This window comes from Condylura cristata, unplaced genomic scaffold, assembly GCF_000260355.1.
Source record: "Condylura cristata isolate star-nosed mole 26May11 unplaced genomic scaffold, ConCri1.0 scaffold00006, whole genome shotgun sequence".
Taxonomy (NCBI): domain Eukaryota; kingdom Metazoa; phylum Chordata; class Mammalia; order Eulipotyphla; family Talpidae; genus Condylura; species Condylura cristata.
Window position 1 is genome coordinate 26,216,218 of NW_004567107.1, and position 20,771 is coordinate 26,236,988.

General features: G+C 52.6%; 1 protein-coding gene across 2 annotated transcripts; it reads right to left on the bottom strand.

Moving 5' to 3' along the window:
• Positions 1 to 158: 158 nt before the first annotated feature.
• GRHPR (glyoxylate reductase/hydroxypyruvate reductase) lies at positions 159 to 11,074 on the bottom strand. Of its 2 annotated transcripts, none has more exons than XM_004677505.2 (9): positions 10,938 to 11,074; positions 8,837 to 8,967; positions 7,995 to 8,067; positions 7,383 to 7,499; positions 6,154 to 6,242; positions 4,527 to 4,631; positions 3,698 to 3,833; positions 2,134 to 2,264; positions 159 to 484 (listed from the first exon to the last, which is right to left on the bottom strand). In XM_004677505.2, exons 1-9 carry the CDS (start codon positions 11,018 to 11,020, stop codon positions 363 to 365), a joined length of 987 nt encoding a protein of 328 aa, XP_004677562.1. In that variant the 5' UTR covers positions 11,021 to 11,074; the 3' UTR covers positions 159 to 362. The 2 variants fall into 2 exon arrangements, with proteins under 2 accessions (XP_004677562.1, XP_012577121.1); XM_012721667.1 differs by lacking the exon at positions 10,938 to 11,074 and adding an exon at positions 10,063 to 10,308.
• Between the last annotated feature and the right edge of the window lie 9,697 nt (positions 11,075 to 20,771).

Sequence of the window (20,771 nt, forward strand, 5' to 3'; positions counted from 1 at the left end):
ATATGAGATGGGGAGGGGTGAAGTGGCTCGGGCAGGTTCTAGTAATGAAAGCACCGAGGCATGAGGGTGGGGTGGGCAGCAGCCCGCCAGACACTGGCTTTCCCGACAGAAAAGAAAGCTCTTTCCTCAGCTCCTCCCAGTCACAGGCAGAGACGGTCTCTGAGAGAACCATTTAATAGAAACACACGCATTTGGCTCAGATGTTTCCAATCACAGATGCAGCAAGCACAAACCTCGGCACCAGCCTCCCTCCACACAATCAGTACAGATCAGGTTTTCTCCCTTGGCTCTCATCCTGTGGGTCCAACCCAAGACACCTGATGGCATCTGTTTTCTCCTGACCCTCTGGGTTTCCTGTCTGGTTACAGCTTGAGTTCACTCGGCATCGGCTCCCCTCTCAGGCCAGCCAGCAAGTTGTTAGCTGCCAACAAAGACATGGTGTTTCGGGTTCCGTGGGTGGCGCTGCCAATGTGCGGCAGGATCACTGGAAAGGAGCAGAGGGAGGTAAGGGTGGCTTGAGAGCCTTTAAAGCAGGCCTTTTGCAGGGTCAGGGTTTGTCAGTAAGAACAGCGACCGTCACCATTTGCCTTCCTACCTACAGTCACTAAACATCCCACCCCTGGGGCTGAGGCTCAGAGTATCAGTTAAAGGATGCCAGGCCTGACCTGACCATGAAACACAGGTGCAAGGGCGGCAAATACGCGAATGCCACGCTGGCAGAGCACTCAAGCACTTCAGTTACTGGTGAGGTGACAGTATGGCTCAGGAATTTCTGCATTATCCACTTTCTGCACCCCTGAAAGTGGTCCACAGGGCTTCTGATCCATACAAATGACATGAGATGCTGGACAGGCGAGCTTCCTTTGGCCCCTCTGCAGCAAGTGAGATCACTTGCCCCAAAGAACACCTTTTCAAAGCGGTACCCAGAGCCTGAGCTCAAGTCAGAGGCTCTGGGGGGATGGGGATAGCCGTCCTGGCTGTGGGCGGGCCTGACATCACAGCCAGTCTTTTCATGCTAGCCCGGGGGTGGGAAGGTAGTTCTCAAGGGCTAAGAATGGGAGCATTCATGGTAGGGAAGGCAGGCAGTGGCCTCTGGGTTTCCACTCCATAAAGTAAAGGACAGGGACAGGCCCAGGCAACCTAAGCACTCAGCTATGTATTAGTCTGGAGACAAACCACACCAGCTACCTTAAGTGAAGTTAATAAAAAGAACTGTTAAGTAGGTATAAAGGTAACTAGACAAATAAGGCTAAAAGAACCACAGAGCAACGGTCTCGGTGTGGCCCCAGGCGGCAGCAGCAGCAGCTGGGAGCACATCAGAGATGCACATACTCAGGTCCCAGCAGCACCCCATGGGGACCAGGCACCCTGTGCTCCATCAGCCCTCCAGGTATCTACCACAGGGTAAGGCTGGATGAGGTCAGGTAGTGACTGTTTGAAGCATCTATCTGCCCCAGGGCTGGGGGCAGAGGGTGGGGACGTGGGGGACAAAGGAAAAGAAGACTGAAGGAGGCCCTGCTGGAGCTGTAACCTGCGGCTGGGACTGTGTCCCTGAGGAGGCACGTGGTTAGCCAAATGCTGCCAAAACTAAACCACATTTACCAGCTGCTAAAGGGAGGAGCTACTGCCACCAAGTAAGATTGCCAAGTGCCGCTGACAGATGTGAAGGCAAGTCCTGCTGCCTCCAGGCTCCTCACTGACAGGGCCAACCCCCTGCAGCACAAAGCAGAATCTATCAGGATGGGTTTGGAGCCAAGAGAGAAAGGCTTAGTAACTGGCATGCGTCGTAAAGGCACAAAGTAATTGTAATTACACCTTTAGTGGCTCACATTTAGACTAACGGGTTTACCAATGGCCAGAGGGGCATGGCAATAGCGGTGGGTATAGGACACACAATTATCCACACACTTTAAACAAATCCACTCCCCCTACAGGTACTTCTCGAGGGACACTGACAGTGAAACAAGCGCGCAAGGCCTCTCCCTGCTGTAGAGCACCAGCGCCGCTGACCTGCCTGTGTCCCTTTGTGTTGGGTGCCCTCAAGGTGGCCTCCCATCTGGCACCTTCAGCCTGCCTAGAGGCCTTGTCCTATAGGGGCGGTGGGGTCCCACACTAGACAAGAACACGTCTTACCACAATTCTTCAGGGTCAGGAGAGGGTGGTTTGTAGGCAGTGGTTCGGGGGTCGTCACATCCAGTCCAGCCCCTGCAATCTGACCACTGGTCAAGGCCTGGTACAGGTCGTCCTGGTTAACCACGTCTCCCCTGGGGATGACAGTAGAATTTGGGTGCCTCCACAACCTCCACCCAGGTCACCTCTAGGGCAGAACAACACACAATGAAATTCTCCACCGGTCTGGGTCTTGGCACTGACTTTTAAACCAGTCTTCCAAGTATACCTACGGGAGGTCATATAGGAGAAGGGGGTGGGAGAGAGAGGGGAGCAGTGGGCAGGTCAGGAGAGGTCTGCCACGCCATATAGGATGCAACTTGTGCTGCAGTGGCTTCAGAAAGCTTCACAGTGTGGTACTTTAACTTGCTGCACCACCAGGGAGGTGGTAGGTCATATAGGAACCCAGCCCTGCCACTTGGACTTTGGGCAAGTGTGTCAAATTCTCCGTGGCACAGGTTCTTCCTATGTAAGACAGGGAGTGCTACCTACTCCCAGGAGGAAACGGAGGGTTCCAGCTTACCTCCTCAACAGAGCTCAAAAATCTGCATTTGTTGGGTCCCTTCCAGGGGTTTCTGATCTGGTGGTCCCCAGGGCCCTGGCTGAGAACCACTGCAGCCTGCCATCAAGCACCTGCCCAACTGGGAGCAGAGTCACAGAACAGACCCAACCAGACCCAGCCGAGTGAGCAGCCATCCTTCCTGTGACTGAAACACTGCAGTCAAGAACAGATTTGCTAGAGACGAAATAATAACAAGTAACCAGAGCGCAGTGCCCTGCCCTGCACCTGCTATGTGTGGGGCTCAGTGAGCAGAAAATATGCACTGCTGGCTGTCAGCATGAACCCTGTGTTCCTGAAGTTTCACTCCACCCCTTGTCACCTTTTAGCTAAACATTAGTGACTACAGGGGCGTCTGGCTAGCCAAGCTCCCAGGGTAACCTCATCTAACCCCCTCCCTCAGCCCATCTTTGCCTCCAAACTGTTCTAAGCAGGTTCAGAGGGTGCCTGCTAGGAAGCGAGTGGAGAAACAGGGAACAACGATCTGCACCCACACCATGCTCAGTAGCCTGAAGGTACCCCAGAGACGTTTTGAAGAACCAAGACAACCGGGTATGGAGTCTTAACGCCCCCGGAGCACAAAGTTCCAGCTTTTACTGACACACAGACCCAAGTGGAGCACAGTGAAGCCTCCGAAGGTATCTGAGGACAGTTGAGTGATGCAATGTAACCAGGCCTGCCAAGGTCCCTGCTAACTCACTGCCATCACGCCTTCCTCCCCAAACCAATGCTACTGTGTGCTGGGTCCAGGCAAGGCTGGGGTACCGAGCATGTTCTGAGAGCTTGTCCCCAAGCCTGGAAAACATGCTCAGGGCTTTTACTGTATTTCTGGCTTGGCTGATAGGTTAGTTTATGTAGAGTAGTGAGCTCAGCCTCAGACTTCTTGACAATCCAGGGAGGAGGAAAGCCAGCCCCCCCGCACCCCCAGGACTGCCAAGTGAGCCTGGGATTTGGGAGGCCCCAGGCTACCTGCTAATATTGACAATCACAGCTGTTTTCTTCATCCGCTGGAAGAAGTCCTTGTTGCAGAGGCCCTTGGTTGCAGGCGTTAAGGAGCAGGCCACAACAATGAAATCAGACTCAGCAGCCAGCTGAGAGGCGGGCACTGGGGGAAGACAGGGCGCCATTAGAGGCAGAGGGTGGGGCCCAGACCTGTCCTCCCCACAATGGAAACTCCCAAGATGCTTCCGGAAGGCCTGGAGAACTCTGATAACTACAACATCAATAGCTGCTCATAAGCTTCCCAGTACATGACATCATTCACCCACCCTCTGGCCTAACAGATGAGGTCGTTAATAGGAGAAGAGCAGAAACTTGTTCAGGGTTACAAAGGGGTCTGGCCACTCTGGTTCTTGCTACCCTCCAGGCCAGATATGCCAAGGAGGCAAGGAATGGCTGAAATCCAGCCGGCTCTCACCAAGCTATCGCCCCTACCAGTGAGCTGAACGGGCACCTGGACAGAGGGCACACACAGGCTGGGGGCAGGGCCCATGAGTTAGCTAAGGACATCAGAAGAAGTTTCCAGCTCTTCCCCACATCTGTCAACACCCCTGCTGCTCTGTCCACACACCCACGAGGGGCTCTGAAAGACAGGACACAGGTGCTCTCCTGGCACTGACAGACTCTGTGGCGCCTGGGTGAGCACTCTCAGGCTGTCCAGCTGACATCACACCTAAGGGAGGCTGCAGGCCCAGGAACCCTAGAGCTGTGTTCACGCTCTGTGTGTAAGTGCTGCTGCCTCAAAAGACGGAGAGGCCCTTGCCAGACGGGCTCCCGTGGAAATCAAGGTTTTACTTACCAAACTCTGCCTGGAATTCTGCTGCTTCCTGAGGTCTGGGCTGGCGTCCTGCGTACAGAAATCTCTGGACGCCAAATGGTTTCAGGCGCCGAGCAATGGCCTGGCCTGTAGCAAGGAGTCAAGGTCACAGCTTGCCCCCCGCCCACCACCACCACCCAGGAGCTCCAGGGCCAGGGAGAACCTAGTGGCAGGTCTTTCATCAGCACAGTGCCACATTTCCTAATCCTTCCTAGGGTAACTTGCCCTCAGCCAGACATTGCAAACACAGCAGCCCCATGGTTCACAAGAAACCTTTCACCTCTGGAGGCAGATGCTGTCTGCCCATGGTCCAGCCCTCTGGGGCTATTGCCAGCCTTTCCAAGAAGCGGACCGGGCAACTTTGCAGAGGTCTGACCAACAGTCCCCTCCTTCCTTCGTCACCCTCTGCTTCTCTTGCTGTTTATTATTATTTGTTTGTAAGAACTGGGTTCAGGCCAGAGGTGCAGGGGGTGAGAGGATACACCAGAGACAAAGTGGGGAGCAGAACAGGCAGATCGGCTGAAATACACTGCTGAGGGGAGCAGTGAGCAGGTCAGAGAGGTCTGCTGTGCCATGTGGGTCACCTCTGGGGCTGGGGATTGAACTCAGGCTGTGGTAGTGACAGCACTGAGACGTAATCCTAGGCCACCAGGGAGCCCCCTCTGCTTCTCTTAATGCAGCTTCAGTACCCATTCGGCCTTGTGATGGCATTGCCAAAAAACCAATTCTCCACAAAGACCACTTTATTTATGCTTAGGCTGAGACAGAATTGGACAATTAGATTTTCAGACTCAGAACATGTGCTGAGCTTGGTAGCGTCCTTCAAGCACTCTACTGTGATGGCAGGTTGCTGGCTCTTTCCCTCTCACCGCTGCCCTAGACAGGAAGTCAGGAAACCTGTCAAGCCTTTCCACAAGAATTCTCTAAACAGGCCACCAAAAGAAAAGCCCTGTGCTCACCTGTGGAATCCCAGGTAAACTCCACACTGGACCCTCTGGTTCCTGACTTAGGACTTTACAAATGAAGTGCCTTTCAGAACCCAGGCCTGGGGAGCAGGCCCCAGCCCAGCCTTCATAGCTCTAGCCTGACCGGAGCCATAATCATATAGAACCCCGCTCTTCCAACTTGTTTCTAACGTCAGGTGAGTTCTTAAGTAACTCACGGCTGGTTTGTTGCTTTGGCCTGAAAAAAATTTTTTTTAAGGTTTATTTATTTGTTCATACAGAGCTGGGGTACAGGCCAGAGGCTCAGGGGTGGCGAGAGGCTCCACCAGAGACAGAGTGGGGAGCAGAACAGGCAGATCGACGAAGAACACTGCTGATGGGAGCAGCGGGCAGGTCAGGAGAGGTCTGCCACGCCATGTGGATCTCCTCCAGGGCAGGAGGGGATCGAACTCATGCAGAAGTGGCTTTAGTTTCTCAGTGTTGTGCTTTAACCCACTGCGCCACCAGGGAGGGCCTGGCCTGAGATTTTATGAGGCCACATCTTTGCAATACAAACAGAGGCACTGACAACTAGGGCCCTTTGCAGAGGTGGAGAAGTGGAGTGTTGCAGAAGTGGTGTCCAAACCCAGAAGCCGGGGCATGCAAGCAGGTAAGTGGAGCCGTACCTATACGCCCCAGTCCGATGATGCCGACGGTGCTCTGTGAGAGGCCGTAGCCACACATCCACAGGGGCTTCCATGAAGTCCAGCCACCACTGCAGGAGGAAATGAGGTGGGTGAGCCCTGGCCTTGTACAAGGACAAGGGCCCCCTGGAACACACAGGCCAGGCACCGCCAGGCCAGGGCCATGGTCCAAGGGGTCGACCTTGGCCTGCAAGTCAGAGAACTGAGAGTGACATGAAGAACACCCACGGCCACTCAGTGCTGCAGGTAAGCAGCAGGAATAACTCATCCTTACACATCACTGGGGACACAGACCTGACAGAAGAGACCTGAGGATTTCCAGTCCCATCCTGCAGATGGTGAAACTGACCAGAAAGGAAAGAGAACTGAGAGTAAACTCAGGTTTAGGATTCCAAAACCAGTGTTCTCAGGGCACCAAGGAAGCAACAAGAAACCATATCACCCCCCAACCCCCTGGATGAAAGGCAGAGTCACCGACAGTGAAGGTGCTGGCTCCCTAGGTCAGAGTGGGAGCAGAATACTGGGTCTAGTCACCCCTCAATACCTCTGGCACACTCCCTCCCGACCCTCCAGCTCTGGGCTCTCACAGGCTGCATTTGCATGCCTCAGGACTTTGCTCCATCCAGTACCCCTGCTCCTGGAATGCCTCCCCAGCTCTGGATATACAGGCCCAGATCCCTGATTGAAACCCTCAGGCCAGAATTGAATTTTTCAGCTTTAGAGAGGTGATGTGGTGCTTATGCTGTATGGTACAAAACACCCACAGCCACGCGAGGGGCTGGGGAGTACTCTGTATCAAATACAAGTGCTTCTGCAGCAAAACTTGAATAATCACATACTGAGTAGGAGAAATAAAACACAAAATATAGCCTCCTATTATTTCTGGTCAGGTTTGGCCAACGAAAGACTTATGAATCTTCAGTTTCCAGAGCTTTCTGCAAGGTGGGATGGTAGAAGTCCCCATAAGTGCTGAGAAGTTACTTCCTCCAAGAAGCCTTCCCTGATCCACACTCCTTCCACCTGACGCTATTCTCTCACAACTTCCATTCAGACTGTTTATTTCAGCTCTGCCTGGTACTCTGAGTCTGTCCCCTCTACTTAAATGGCAAACCTCTGGATCTAAGGGGTCACATCTAGGCCAGGACCATGCCAGGTGTTCCAGGAACTGGCTCTGTTAGGCAGAGCAGACCTTCCCACCCGGCAAAACTCACTTCTTCACCTCCTCGATGGCCTCTGGCAACCGGCGACAGGTGGTGAGCAGCAGGGAGACGGCAAGTTCCGCTGTGGCGTCTGTCAGGACATCTGGGGTGTAGCCCACACGGATCCCGCTATGAACCAAACACTGGTGGTCACACTGGCCTCAAGCACCTTCACCAGTTTCTACTGCAGGGACATTTCCATGCTGCTGCCTTGCTCCCTCTGTGCTGCCTGGGAAGCTCAGAGCTGTAAATGAGCACTCACAGGTGGTCAGCCCTCACTCGCATGCTGACTACCTCCCACTTGACAATGATGAAGGAGGAAGGTCAGGGCCCAAAGTCTGGGGTAGAAGCTACCTAGCCTTTCTGAATTTCCTCCTCTAGAGGGAAATAAGAAGACCCCTGTTCTACTCAGGGGAACAGTGTTCAGGGCAAACCCAAGAAACACGTGAAAACGTGCTACCTGCACAGGTGGTCCCACTGTTTCTGACCTGCCAGCTTACTTTAACTGGCTGTGTCCATCAGCCACCTCATTCCCACTGAGTGGTGGAAGGATATGAAATAAAAACACCCTCTTTCTCTGGGCCCCTCGCTCCCGCCCCCTCCCAGAGTCCAAGCTGCACTTACCGTTTCTTGATTTCATCCAAGGCCAAGTGGTCGACACCCACGGACAGTGTGCTGATGACTTTGAGATTGGCTCCTGTGGAAGAGGCACTGTCTGTATCTCCCCGTGGGCTCCAAAGCCGGATGCTGGGGACCACTGTGGGGTGTCTGCTTACTACTATTTCAGAACAAAAGACTGACGTACACCTCTGTATCTCAGTGAAAATCCACATGACGCTATTTGAGAGGCACCGGCCCTGCAGGTCAGAGATGTTACGTGGCTTGCCTCAGTCACCCACTGCAAGTGGCAGGGCTGGGACTTGTGACACCAAGGCCCTGCTCTTACCAGCCTGCCTGTCCTTCAGCCACCCAGGGACCTCCCAGTAGGAACTCTGAGAGCTCTCAAAGGCAGCTGGGCATGGCCTCATACCCTCACCTCTAAGTTCTGGGCCAACACTGGGGCACCGGATGATGTTTACCTTGCCCTCTGCTGAGACCGTGGTGACCCATCCTGGGGCCTGCTGGTACTTGGCACTGAGCCTCCCTCTCCCCACAAGGGGGTACAGGTCCTTGCTACAGGCCATAAAGTCAGACTGCTACAGGGCTGGCTGAAGATCCAAGGCTCCGGGTGCTCTCCCCAGCCCTGGCTGCCCCCACACCTCCGTCTTTGCCCTTCTAGGGCCTCCCCACAAATTCACAGCCAGAAGAAAGAGCAATTCATGTGTCAGGAGGGGAGGCCACAACCACTCCCTCTGGCCTGGTAGTATAATGACTGCCCTTGGGATGTCCTGCAGACCTGCTCCAGCAGCCAGCAGCAGGCTGATGTGCCCTATTGAGCCTCCCCGGGTCCTGTCCATTACACAGACCTGCCGCGTCCAGGAGATTCTTGTCCACACGGTCAGAGAGCAGGCAAAGCAAGCCATGGGCCCCGGCCACGCCTCGTTCCAGCTCCTTCTTGGGGATGGGCTCATCCGAATCCCATTGCTCCACTTCACAGCTGAAGACAGGAAAGACTGCTGAGAAACAGAGAAGCCCTACAGATGTCCCCGGGGGCCCAAAGTCCCCCAGCCAACTCTCAGAGTGCATGAGTTGCCTCTGCTTGCTCTGAGTCAGGGTCTGCGGAGGGCGGCCTTATAATGGTCCTGCAGGGGTAGCTGAAGGGTAAATGGCTGCCATAGAGTAGAGAATACTGACATGGGCTTTGGAGCCACCCAAAGCAAAAAGGAGAAAGTCAGGGGAAGGCTCTCAACACAAGGAAGAGCTTTCTCACCCTTATGGGGCAGAGGTCCCTGGCTAGGGTCCACAACTGATGGGAAGGAAGACCAGTGAGGGTTTGGGGGAGCCCTGCATCTGACAGAGCTTGGATTCCATGTCCAATTGCAGGTCCTGGTCAGTGAGTCCAGGAAATGGAAAACTCTCATCAAGATCAAGGGATGATGGAGAAGTTTTAAGGCACAGTTCTATGGCAGCCTGTGCGGGGGCACAATGCCAGCCTCCCAGCCCTTGCCATTTTATACATTAAGCCAACATGTATCAAAAATGGCCATGTATCTGCCTGTTCTGCTCCCCACTCTGTCTCTGGTGAATCCTATCACCCTCCACATCTCTGGCCTGTACCCCAATTCTGTATGAATAAAAAAATAAATCTTTAAAAAAAAAATGGCCATGTATAACACATGGGTGTGGGCCCTCCCTGGAGGCTCAACGGCACTGTGAAGCTATCCAAAGCCACTGCACAGGTTCAATCCCCGGCAAGGGAGCTGACCCACATGACCTCTCCTGACCCACCTGTTGCTCTCCTCAGCAGTGTATTTCAGTCTATCTGCCTGTTCTGCTCCCCACTGTCTGGTGAATCTTCATCCCCCACACCTCATGACTTGTACCCCAGTTCTGTAAGCATAATGAATACCTCTTAAAAAAAGAAGAAAAGAAAAAAAGAACCCATGTGTGCAGGACAAGGAGTGCTGCTGGCACCTCCCAGAACACTCTGCAGCAGCACCTGGTCACTCTGCACCCGCCTTTCCAGAGTGTGACACACACACACACACACACACACACACGATAGCAGTGTAACTACTGCCATTGTGACTACCATTGTTTCTGCCTTTGCTGCCTCCCCTGCAATCCCATTGCACAGCAGGTACCCAGTGAAGGTTCTGTTGCATTGAACGAATAAACATGTCATTTTCTCCAGGAGCTGGTTTCGGGGGCTGGATTCCACTTTCTTCTCGGTGCCTAAGAGGCAGAGCAAGTCTGCATATAGCAGTGCTCAGCCCGCAGTCCCACAGAGCTGAGTTCAAATCCCAGTTCTGCAGAAAGGGATGTGACTTTGGCTTTTCTCGGCTGTAAAATGGGAACTGCAGTAAAAACTTCCAGTGCTGCAAGGATTAAAAGGGTTTTATGTATATGAAACAAGGCTGGCGGGCAGGATTCAACTTAATACGGATCACCAAGTTTCCTGTTAACTGTCCAAAGGTGGCTGCCAAGGTCCCTGACCCTTGCAAGTGACCTCGCAGGGTAAACATTAACAGCCGGGTCCTTGTATCACCAGCAGACTCCCCTCTTCCAGGCCAAAGACTAGTAGGGTTCCTGCCGTTCCAACGTCCCCACCCCCGCCACAAATGGTGAAGTAATTAGGTCTCCGCGAACTTTCTCTACGCTTCCCTCAAACTCCTAGACCGTCCCGGTCGGGTACAAGCTGGAAAGTACAGTCAAGGTCAAAGCCCAGGATCCGTTTCTCTCTGGTGCCTAGGAACACTCGGTCCTACTCATCACAGAAAACTCGGAGTAGCCGGAGGCCATCCCTTGCCCGCTCGGGTGCAGCCCTCCTCGCCTCCACAGAAAAGGCCGGCCTGGAGCCGCTGGTCCAGCTTGTGTGCGGGCAGCCGGAGATCCAGGGAGGAGCCCGGGCCCGCAGTTCCTTCGCCGAGCCCACCCCTAAGCGGCGCGGGGGCACCGGACTCTTACTCTGCGGCCTTGGCGAGGGCGGCCCTGCCCTCCGGGGGTATCCTACGAGTGACGAACACCTTCATGACTCGTACCGCTCTCATGCAACCAGCAGATGCTGGACACTAAAAAGTGCCCAGGACCCCGCCTCCCGGAAGCCGGACGAGACGCGGGGGGCGGAGCCAGGAAGGGGCGGGCCGGTGCGTTAGGGGCGGGGCCATAAAGGGGAGGGCCGGGCTGTAGGGGCGGGGCCACGAAGGGCGGACCGGGCTGTAGGGACGGGGCGGGGCCAGGAAGGGGCGGGTCGGCGCTGTAGGGCGGGGCCAGGAAGGGGCGGACTGAGCTACAGGGGCGGGGCGCTAGGGGCGGGCGCGTGAGGTTGCGGCTGCTCTGGGCTGTGTGTGTTCAGACCCGGGCAGTGACAGCCTTTGTGTAGGATGGGGCATAACTGTCGGGCTCTGAGTGTGCGCCTTGTGCCTTGCAGGTGTGTTATCAAGCCTAAACAAAATTGGGACTAGTTCTGGGTTGATGGGGCCAGGCTTGTGCCTTGGCCCCGCCCCCCAGAGCCTCCCTCTGAGCACCCTCTGCTCCAGAGGCCAGAGACCTGCAGGGGTGCCTAGGTTGGGGAGAGTAAAGAGGCACATAGGGGAGAGTCCTCTGTGAACATGTATGGAGTGTGTTGGGGGAGGGGATGGGGTCAGGACTTCATGCTCTTTCATGGTCACCCTGCTCCAGGTATGGGCCTTCGGGCACACAGAATGGACTGAGACCGGCCCTTGGTGCATAGAAAGCTGACCTGGGCAGTCTGATCTGGGAATGATTTCTAACACTTGGTGCAGTTCCCATATGAAGCACAAAGTTAACTGGTCATGGGCCACCCAGCTTATTAGCCGCCTGTTCACTGGCTGGAGGCATTTATTCATAAGACCAGGGCTAAGGTGCTGGGTAAGCCCCTATGGGGTCAGGGAAGAACCTGGGGTTGCAGTCAGAGGGACCTGAGTCTGAATCCTGGCTCTGCTACCTACAAGCTGTGGGGTTTCGTCAGTTCACATTATCTTACTAAGTCTCAGTCCCTCAAGAATGGGTCTCACATTTGGTTCTCAAGCAAGCAGCATTTGCATTACTGAGGTTATGGAGGAGTTCAGGTTCTGGAGTCAGTGTTTAAACCCCCGTTCTGTCACCCCTAATAAGTCAGTAAGCTTCTGTGGGCCTCAGTTTCCTCGTCTGTAATAGGAGGATAATGGAAGTACCTGCCTCAGAGCTTGTTGAGGGGATGTACGATGTATAGAGCCTATGGCCGCACGTAAACATGTTAGTGGGTGCTTGGCACCTACACTCTGGCAGCTGGTCAGAGATGCTGAAGCCAGACTTGGGGCAGGTGGGAGAGACCCAGGCCTGTCTCTCAGCTCTACGGGCTTCATCTCTGCCAGAGGCTGTTCAGGTACTGTTGCCAGGCACGGGAGCATCCAGAGGGCAAAAGTCCTGCCTGTTGGTCTTCTTTACTGCCTTTACCTGAATCCATTCTACCTCTAGGATTCCAAATAAAACAGAGACACACAGAGAAGGGACCTCTCCAACCTGGGCACACAGCAAGTCACTAGAGAGGCCAGAACCAGTCCGCAGGGTTACCTGGACTCCAGCCAGTGCTCTACCCCACCATCCAACTGCTCCTAAGTGACACGTTAATGAATGGCTCAACCCAGACTACTATTTACACTGCTAGGCCACCTCCGGGACAATTTCTGAAATACTTCAAATATTGACCAAACAAAGTATTTTTCTATCCCCAGGTCAGGCCCTTTGGGAGAGAGCACAGCCATCTGCCTCCATCTTCTGTTAATAAGTGGTCACACCTGAGCCCTGCCCCCCCCCCCAGCTGAGTTACTCCAGGAGAGAGGAGCACTGGAGGCAAGCAGGTCAGCAGGGGCAGGAGAGGGCACAGTGCTTGCATGCAGCTCAGGAGAGGGCACAGTGCTTGCATGCACTTCCCTAGGGGTAAACCTCAGTAAGTGCTACCTGCGGAGCGCCTGGAGCCAGAACACCAGTGAGCTGAGAGCTGAGAGCTGGCCAGGAGGGCTCTGGAGAAGTGATGGGAAAAGAAAGGGTTCAAACTGGAGAGGGATCTGGCCTTCCTGGGGTAAAACTGTGGGTCAAATAAACAGCAAGCTATCTGAAGCAATTTCTAGGCATGTTCTGAGCACTGTACATGACAGAACATGGGAACTCACTCTGCCTCAAGCCCCTGCAAGTCACACTGTTGCTTACCTGGCTTTGTCTTACAGTAGTAACAAAGAGGCAGAGCTAGATTAAGCCCCTGTGAGTCCAGAACCAAGTTTGTAATCTCTGCAAGCTGTGGAAGTGCGGAGGGTGTCTTAGTCCCCTCAGGCTGGTTTAACAAAGTTTCATAGGCCTAAACCAAGAACATTTCTTTCTCATGGTTCTGGAGCCTGGGAATTTCAGGATTAAGTCACCAGCAGATTCCATATCTGGTGAGGGACCATTTCCTGGTTTATAGAGCGTGGTCTTTTTGCTGTGCCCTTTGCAATAAAAAGGCCAGCACCATCTCTCTGGGCACATCATCTCTTCTAAAGGCACAAAACCCACACAAAAAGCTCCACCCTCATGTTGGAGCCCAAAACCGTCATTGTCGTGGGGGCAGGGAGACTCAAACATTGAGACCATCGTTGAAGGTGAAGGGAGAAGTGAGATGTGACTTCTTGGGAAAGACTCTTGGAGGTAACTGCCACTTTTTCAATGGGATAGATCCCATTCCTGGGCGCAGCCAGGAGAGGCTGAGTTCAGCTTGGCAGGAGGAGAGTTCCAGGTGCGTGGGGATGTCAGGTGGAGGAGACCTGGAGCAGGGGACGCCACTGAGAGTGTGGCAGCTGGATCTGATATTCCAGGGTCATCAGTGTGCAAGTGGGGGCCTGGGAGCGACCTGGTGACCGAAGGGCCGGGCGACAGCTCCAGCAGTGGACTGACATTTAGAGTGAGCAAACTTCAAAGTGACAGTAAGATAGGGCCCTCCCTGGTAGCACAACAGATTAAAGAGCAGCACTACGAAGCTGGCCGCAGCAGCTTCAGCTGAAGTTTGATCCTCTGCCCCGAAGGTGACCCACATGGCACGGCGGAACTCTTCTGGCCCGCCTGCTGCTCCCCTCAGCAGTGTACTTCGTCAGTCTGTTCTGCTCCCCACTCGTCTCTGTACCCCAACTCTGTACGCATAAATAAATGCCTGTACCCTCCACTCGTCTCTGGAGAATCCTCTCAACTGGCCTGTACCCCAGCTCTGTATGCATAAATAAAGAAATCTTTTAAAAACCCATAATGACAATAAGATCATAAGTTTCTATAGAACTTTTATAATTTCATGTTTACATTTAAATTTTAATCCATTGAAGCTTTTTGTGTCAATAGTTTGAGGTGAAGCTCTCCTTAATGTTTTTCCAAATGGTCAACCAGCTAGTCAAGTACTATTTTTAAATGAGTGTCTGTAAGGTGAAAATTGGCTCTCTCCTACCCAGGCCCTCACCAGGCCACTCCCAGGGGAAGTCACATCTCCCCAGAGATGTTTAATATCCCTTAAATAGTGGCACCCACCCTTTGCTTCACCTAGGTTTTTTATGGAGTAGTGTATCTCTGTGATCATCTCACTTTAGCACACAAAAAGGTGACTCATCAATTTGGCGTATTAGATTTATTTATTTATGCATATAAGAACTGAGGTATAGGCCAAAGGAGCAGGGGGTAGGAGAATTCACCAGAGACAGAGTGGGGAGCAGAGCAGGCCAACTGATGAAGTACACTGCTGAGGGGAGCGGCGGGTGGGTCAGGAGAGGTCTGCCGGGCCATGTGGGTCACCTCCAGGGCTGGGGATCGAACTTGTGCTGCAGTGGCTGCTGATATCTTCATAGAGTTGCGCTTTAACCCCTTGTGCCACCAGGGAGGGCCCCATGTCAACGCTTTAAAACATTAATAATGAGGAGCCCCCTGAACATTTGGACCCTTTCTAACTGCTATGACTACAACGCCACAATGAAGAGCCTTTGGCAGTCATCAGATGTGCTAATACATCTATAAGATAAATTAGCACATATTAGATGTGCTAATACATCTGTAAGATAAATTTCTAGAAGCAAATTGCTGGGTCAGAAAACACATGCACTATAAGCTTGGGCAGATACTGATAAAATGCCTTCTAGAAGTTTTTGATTTACTTTTCTACCAGTAGTATATGAAAACAGTCATTTCTCCGAGTATATTTTTTTGTTTGTTTTAAAGATTTATTTATTTGTGCATACAGAACTGGGGTACAGGCCAGAGGCTCAGGGGCGGCGAGAGGCTTCACTAGAGGCAGAGCCGGGAGCAGAACAGGGGAGCAGAGGGCAGGTCAGGAGAGGTCTGCCACGCCATGTGGTCACCTCCGGGGCAGACGGGGATCGAACTCATGCGGAAGTGGCTTTAGCTACTTAGTGCTGTGCTTTAACCCACTGCGCCACCAGGGAAGGCCCCTCTCCGAGTGTATTTTTTAAGGGCACCTTGCTGTAATTTTAATTTACACTTCTCTTCTGCACCAAATGAGCACTCCGCATATGTTTAAGAGCCATGCTTTTTTCTATAAGCTAGCCTTTGCTGTCCGTTGCCAGTTCAGGAGAACAGGGTATCTCTGTCTTTGTGATTTGTAAAAACGATTCGTACAGTAAGGAATTTAGCCCTTTGTAATCTGAGTTACAGATACAGTCTTTATCCAAGTTTGTTGCTTATAATTATTTTCAATGTAGATATATTTTATTCTATGGCTTCTAGGTTTTGTCATACACAGCATATGAGGTATGTGGTGCTGCATAAAGAATTGTTCTAAAATGTACTGGCTTTATGCAGCTACCACTGCGTATGACTCTGGAGGTAGCTGGGCTCAGCTAGTGCTGCTGTCTCAGGCTCTTTTATTCTGTGTAGCTAGAAGCAGGTTGTCTGGAGCCAGCCGTAGGCAACCTTGCTCGTGGGTTGCTGACGCTGGCTGTGTAGTTCCTGGGCTGCACAGCCACAACACCTCTCTGAAGGTCTTCCTGGTGGCTTGGACCTCCTCACAGCCTGGAGCCTGGGCTCTAAGCAGGCGCCAGTCTAAGACACAGGAAGAGCTAGCTCTCCATCTCTTAAGGCCTGAGCTGGACACGGTGCGGCATCACCTCTGCCAGATCCTGTGGGTCAGTCACAGTGTCCCCATTCCAGGAGAGGCGCTGACAGACCCCCATTGTTGCTGTTGTTATTGCTTAGCGCATACCGCAGGATGTTTTCTCTGAGATGCACAATCACTGTTAACCCCCACCTTGAGCTTCAGACCTCTCTCTCCTAGCTGCCCCCATCCCCAGCAATTTCTGTACCAGATTTGAGTCATGCAATTTGCCTCCATTGCCTTTGAGGTCCTGCACCGACAATAAGAAGGTGAAGTGCATTGCACCAATGACCTATTCTGATAAAGTAAAACTTGAGAGAATGTATTGACCCTACTCTTTATGGGAACAGTATGAAAGAATCTAAGGGTCATGTTTTAAAACTGCCACACATAAAAAGGCCTTTTTTCATAGAAAAAGTCTCAGCATTATCAAGCAATCACAGCCATTGCAACACAAGTTTGATTCCTGGCCAGGGAGGTGACCCACATGGTGCAGCAGACCTCTCCTGTCTCGCCCACTATTCCTCTCAGCAGTGTACTTCATCGATCTGCCTGTTCTGCTCCCCACTCTGTCTCTGGTGAATCCTTTCACTCCTGTACCTCTGACCTATACCCCATGTGCATAAATAAATAAAATAAATCTTAAAAAATTTTTTTCAAAGGTATATTTCCTGTTTTCTAGAGCTGGTACTTTTATGGTTTGATTTTTTATGACATTTTGATCCATATATATATATTTTATATAGTAAGTCATTCAACACCTTTTATGAAATAATTCCTCCTTCCCCTACTGATTTGCAATTCTACCACTATCTCATACTAAATTTGCATCAATTACAGTCTATTTCTAAACTTGATATTCTGTTCTGTTCTATTGAGCTATCTCGTCTTGCGTGATTAGTCACTTGTGAGATAGAGGAGGGTGAGGAAGCCGCTAAGTTTGTGCTTATTTGTTATGCAACAACAGTACACTCATAGAGGTCAAGGCACACCCTTTAAAAGTAGAACGTCAGGTACTGGTGGCTGTGTTGCTTCCAAGGTTTCTGGAGAACAAGGCTGTCTTGACAGATCTGCTCTGGCCTCACAATGGCCCGGAGGCCATTGGTCTGAACAAACCACAAAATGCAGACAAACATTTGATGTCTTGGGCCTGTCGGTGCTAAAGGTAGGCCTGGGACTCGGGGTGCACAGGTGATGGTGAGTCTCCCAGGCACCTGCATGGTGCCCACTACTGATAGGCATTTTCCCGTCACCTCCTACAGCCCTTCACCTTGTCCTACCTCCCAGCCTGCAGCTGCCCCCTGGATGTTCCACCTTTAGGGGTCTCTGGGCCACACACTCTGGCTGAGTCAGTCAGAGCCCAAGTGGGTGTGGGGAGCGGGTGAGGTCACAAGGTCAGCTTGAGGTGGACTCACAGCATGGCATCACATGGGAGCGGATAGGACAGGAAGATTCTCTGGCATCTCCCAAATCTACTGAATTAGACCCTCTCCTGCTGGATGGGGAGCAGAGGCGATAAGAGCTCCATCTGCAGTCATTCATACTTTAATTTAAACATCAGTCACTTACTAGCTATGAGACCATGGCAAGTTTCTTCAAAAAAAAATTTTTTTTTTAAGTTTCTTAAATTTTTTTAAGGACTTATTTATTTATGCATACAGAACAGGGGTGCAGGCCAGAGGTACAGGGGTGTTGAGAAGATTCACCAGAGTCAGAGTGGGGAGCAGAACAGGCAGACTGACAAAGTACATTGCTGAGGAGAGCAGCAGGAGAGACAGGAGAGGTCTGCAGCGCCATATGGGTCACCTCTGGGGCGGGAATCGAACTCGCCCTGAGGCAGCTGCAGCCAGCTTTGTACTGCTGCACTTTAAACCACTATGCCACCAGGGAGAGTCAAGTTTCTTAGGGTTTTTCCGTTTCCTTACCACACTTAGAATAGCCAGGAGCTGGGGAAACTTCCAGCTTGGCTAGTCTCAGAGATTCTGAGTGCTGCTTTGATTACCCATCCTGCTGTGTATGAAGAAATGCTCACTCACAGGTCTGCTCGCTAGTGGACCCTGGCATTTTCTGCACAACTTTCAGCACTCTCCTAAGGTTTTCTGGCCTTATTTATTAATTTCCTTATTTTTGGTGGCGCTGCTTACCTCACTAAACCATAAGCTCCTTGGGAGCAGGGACTTTGCTTCTTGCTTCTTTGCTCGGTGTCCAACAGCCTGCACATGGTAGGTGCTCAGTAAATACTGGCTGAAGACATGAATCAGTGATGCAGTGGCCGGCTTCCCCTTATTGAGATCTCTGCGGGGATTCTGTCATTCTACCACCACCTAGTGGGCACCTTTGTGAACTGCGGGGTGGGGGGAGGAAAAGGCTCCACCTGTGTTTGAAGCCCCAGGCTGCGGGAGAGGGGAGAGGGGGCAACCGTGGACTGGAAGCTGCCCCTTCTGCTGCCCCTGTTATTTGCACTCACGTTTGCTGACACAGAGCTCTTTGGAGGAGATGTTTTTTGAAAAGGCAGCAATAATAAGATTTGGAATGATGGGAATGGAGGGAGGGAGAAAAGACATTCCTGGAGGGATGAGCAGCATGAGCAAAAGCCTGGAGGCTGGAAAGCATGCGTGGGCCCAAAAGGCAGAGAAAAAGTGTAGATGAGATAGGAGGTGAGATATGAAGCTAGGCTATGAGATAGGATGAAGGAAGAGGTCCCAAGGAAAACCAGTATTTGATCCAGACTAGGAAGAGATTAGTTTTAGGCCACCCTCTCCCACCCCGCGCACACACACTTTACAGCTGATAAAACTGACACACAGATTAGTAAAACTGACTTGCAAGTCACATGGTATGCCCGAGGTCAGCGGCATAACTGGATTTGAACCTAGACCACTTGATGGATTCTCTCTTCCCTGATGTGGCTGCTTGCCCTGGTTTGTGCTTGGAATTGGGGGTGTGTCGGGTGTATGTGAGAGGTCAGGGCTGGTGTGCAAGACACCCAGAGCCTCAGGGCTCCCTTTTGTGTCCTAGACCCTAGGCTGGGTGGCCGGATGCCTGGGTAGCTGTAGCCCCAGACCTGCCTGGTCTTCCCTCCCTCAGGGCCACGGAGTAAAGTACTATGGTGACTTATAAAGGGAACAACACAGAGATCACTTGTTCTGCCATTATACAGACATGGAAACTGAGGTCCTGAGAGGGATAATAACTGCCCCTGTGGTTCACACTGAGCTAGGCTAGCAACCGGAAGCTGATGCTATCATCCAATCAAAGCCTGGGTGCAGAGGGTCACAGAGGACCCAGTTGTCCCCCCTTTGGGCACACTGGGCCCCTGGGAAATGTGTCTGAGTTTCAGTTCCCAGTGAGGTAGGTATCTGAGGATGGGCTGAGTCTGTGAAGCCACAAGCTAGGAGCTTGGGGCCTCCTTGAGGCAGGAGGGGAAGCTCAGGAGGACTGGCCCCACATGTGGGACAGGACTCAGCAGGGCAGAGGGAAGGACTGGAGGGCCACCCAGCTTTCCCAGCTGGACGGCCGAGAGGGGTGGCCTCCAGGCGCCTGTCCTGCCCAGCCCTGCTTCCCACCACCTGCCCTGCATTTAGTCCTGTGGCCTGATCTGGGAAGCCTCCCTGTGAATCAGCCTCAGCTTCCCTGGCAGCTGTGCTGCCCAAGGTCCTGCCCACAGACCCCCCACTTGCCAGTTTGGGCCACTTTTCTATTGGGCAGGCTGAGACCATGTTGCTGATGCTGGCTGACCCTGGAGTGTGAAAACAGGTGGGATGTGCTGGGAGGAGCCAAGATTTATTTTGAGAGGCTTCACCCGAGATGTGGGAAGCAGAACAGGCAGATGGATGAAGTACACTGCTGAGGGGAGCAGCGGGCAGGTCAGGAGAGGTCTGCGGCACCATGTGGGTCGCCTCTGGGGCTGGGGATCGAACTTGCACTGAGGTGGCTGCAGCTCGCTTGCAGTGCTGCATCCTAACCCACTGTGCCACCGGGGAGGGCCCTCTGTTGAGGATTTTTATCAGCACCATTCCCTTAGTCACTGCTCAGGGCATGTCTGGGGTTCAGTCATGAGGTATAGCAACCAGAATATTTGACTCTGTGAGCGGGGAACAACCGTTCATTCTTTTTTTTTTTTTTAAGATTTATTTATTTATGCATGCAGAATTGGGGTACAGGCCAGAGGTGCAGAGGCGGTGAGAGGATTCACCAGAGACAGAGTGGAGAGCAGAACAGGTACACTGCCGAAGGGAGTAGTAGATGGGCCAGGAGATGTCTGCCACGCCACGTGGGTCACCTCTGGGGCAGGCGGGGATGGAACTCATGCATAAGTGGCTTAAGCTTCTGAGTGCTGTGCTTTAACCCGCTGTACCACCAGGGAGGGCCCCAACTGTTCATTCTTAAACTGGCCAAGTTCCTCTTTTTTTCAGCTGTCCCAGGGTGGAGGTGGGGGCAGGATCCAGGACCAGAGCATTGCTCACATGGGCCTACCGCCTCGTTATACAGATGGCACCCCAGGGAGGCTGGCAGGTGGGGACAGAGTCACCAGCTGGGGGCAGGGCCACAGTGTACAGTCTGGCCTGTGCTTCAGGGCAGAGCCAGTGATCTATCCAGGGGGTGCTCAAGGAAGAAATAAGATAAAGCGCCTGAGCATGGACAAGCAGCCCCATTTTGGGGCAGGTCCCTCAGGGTAGCTT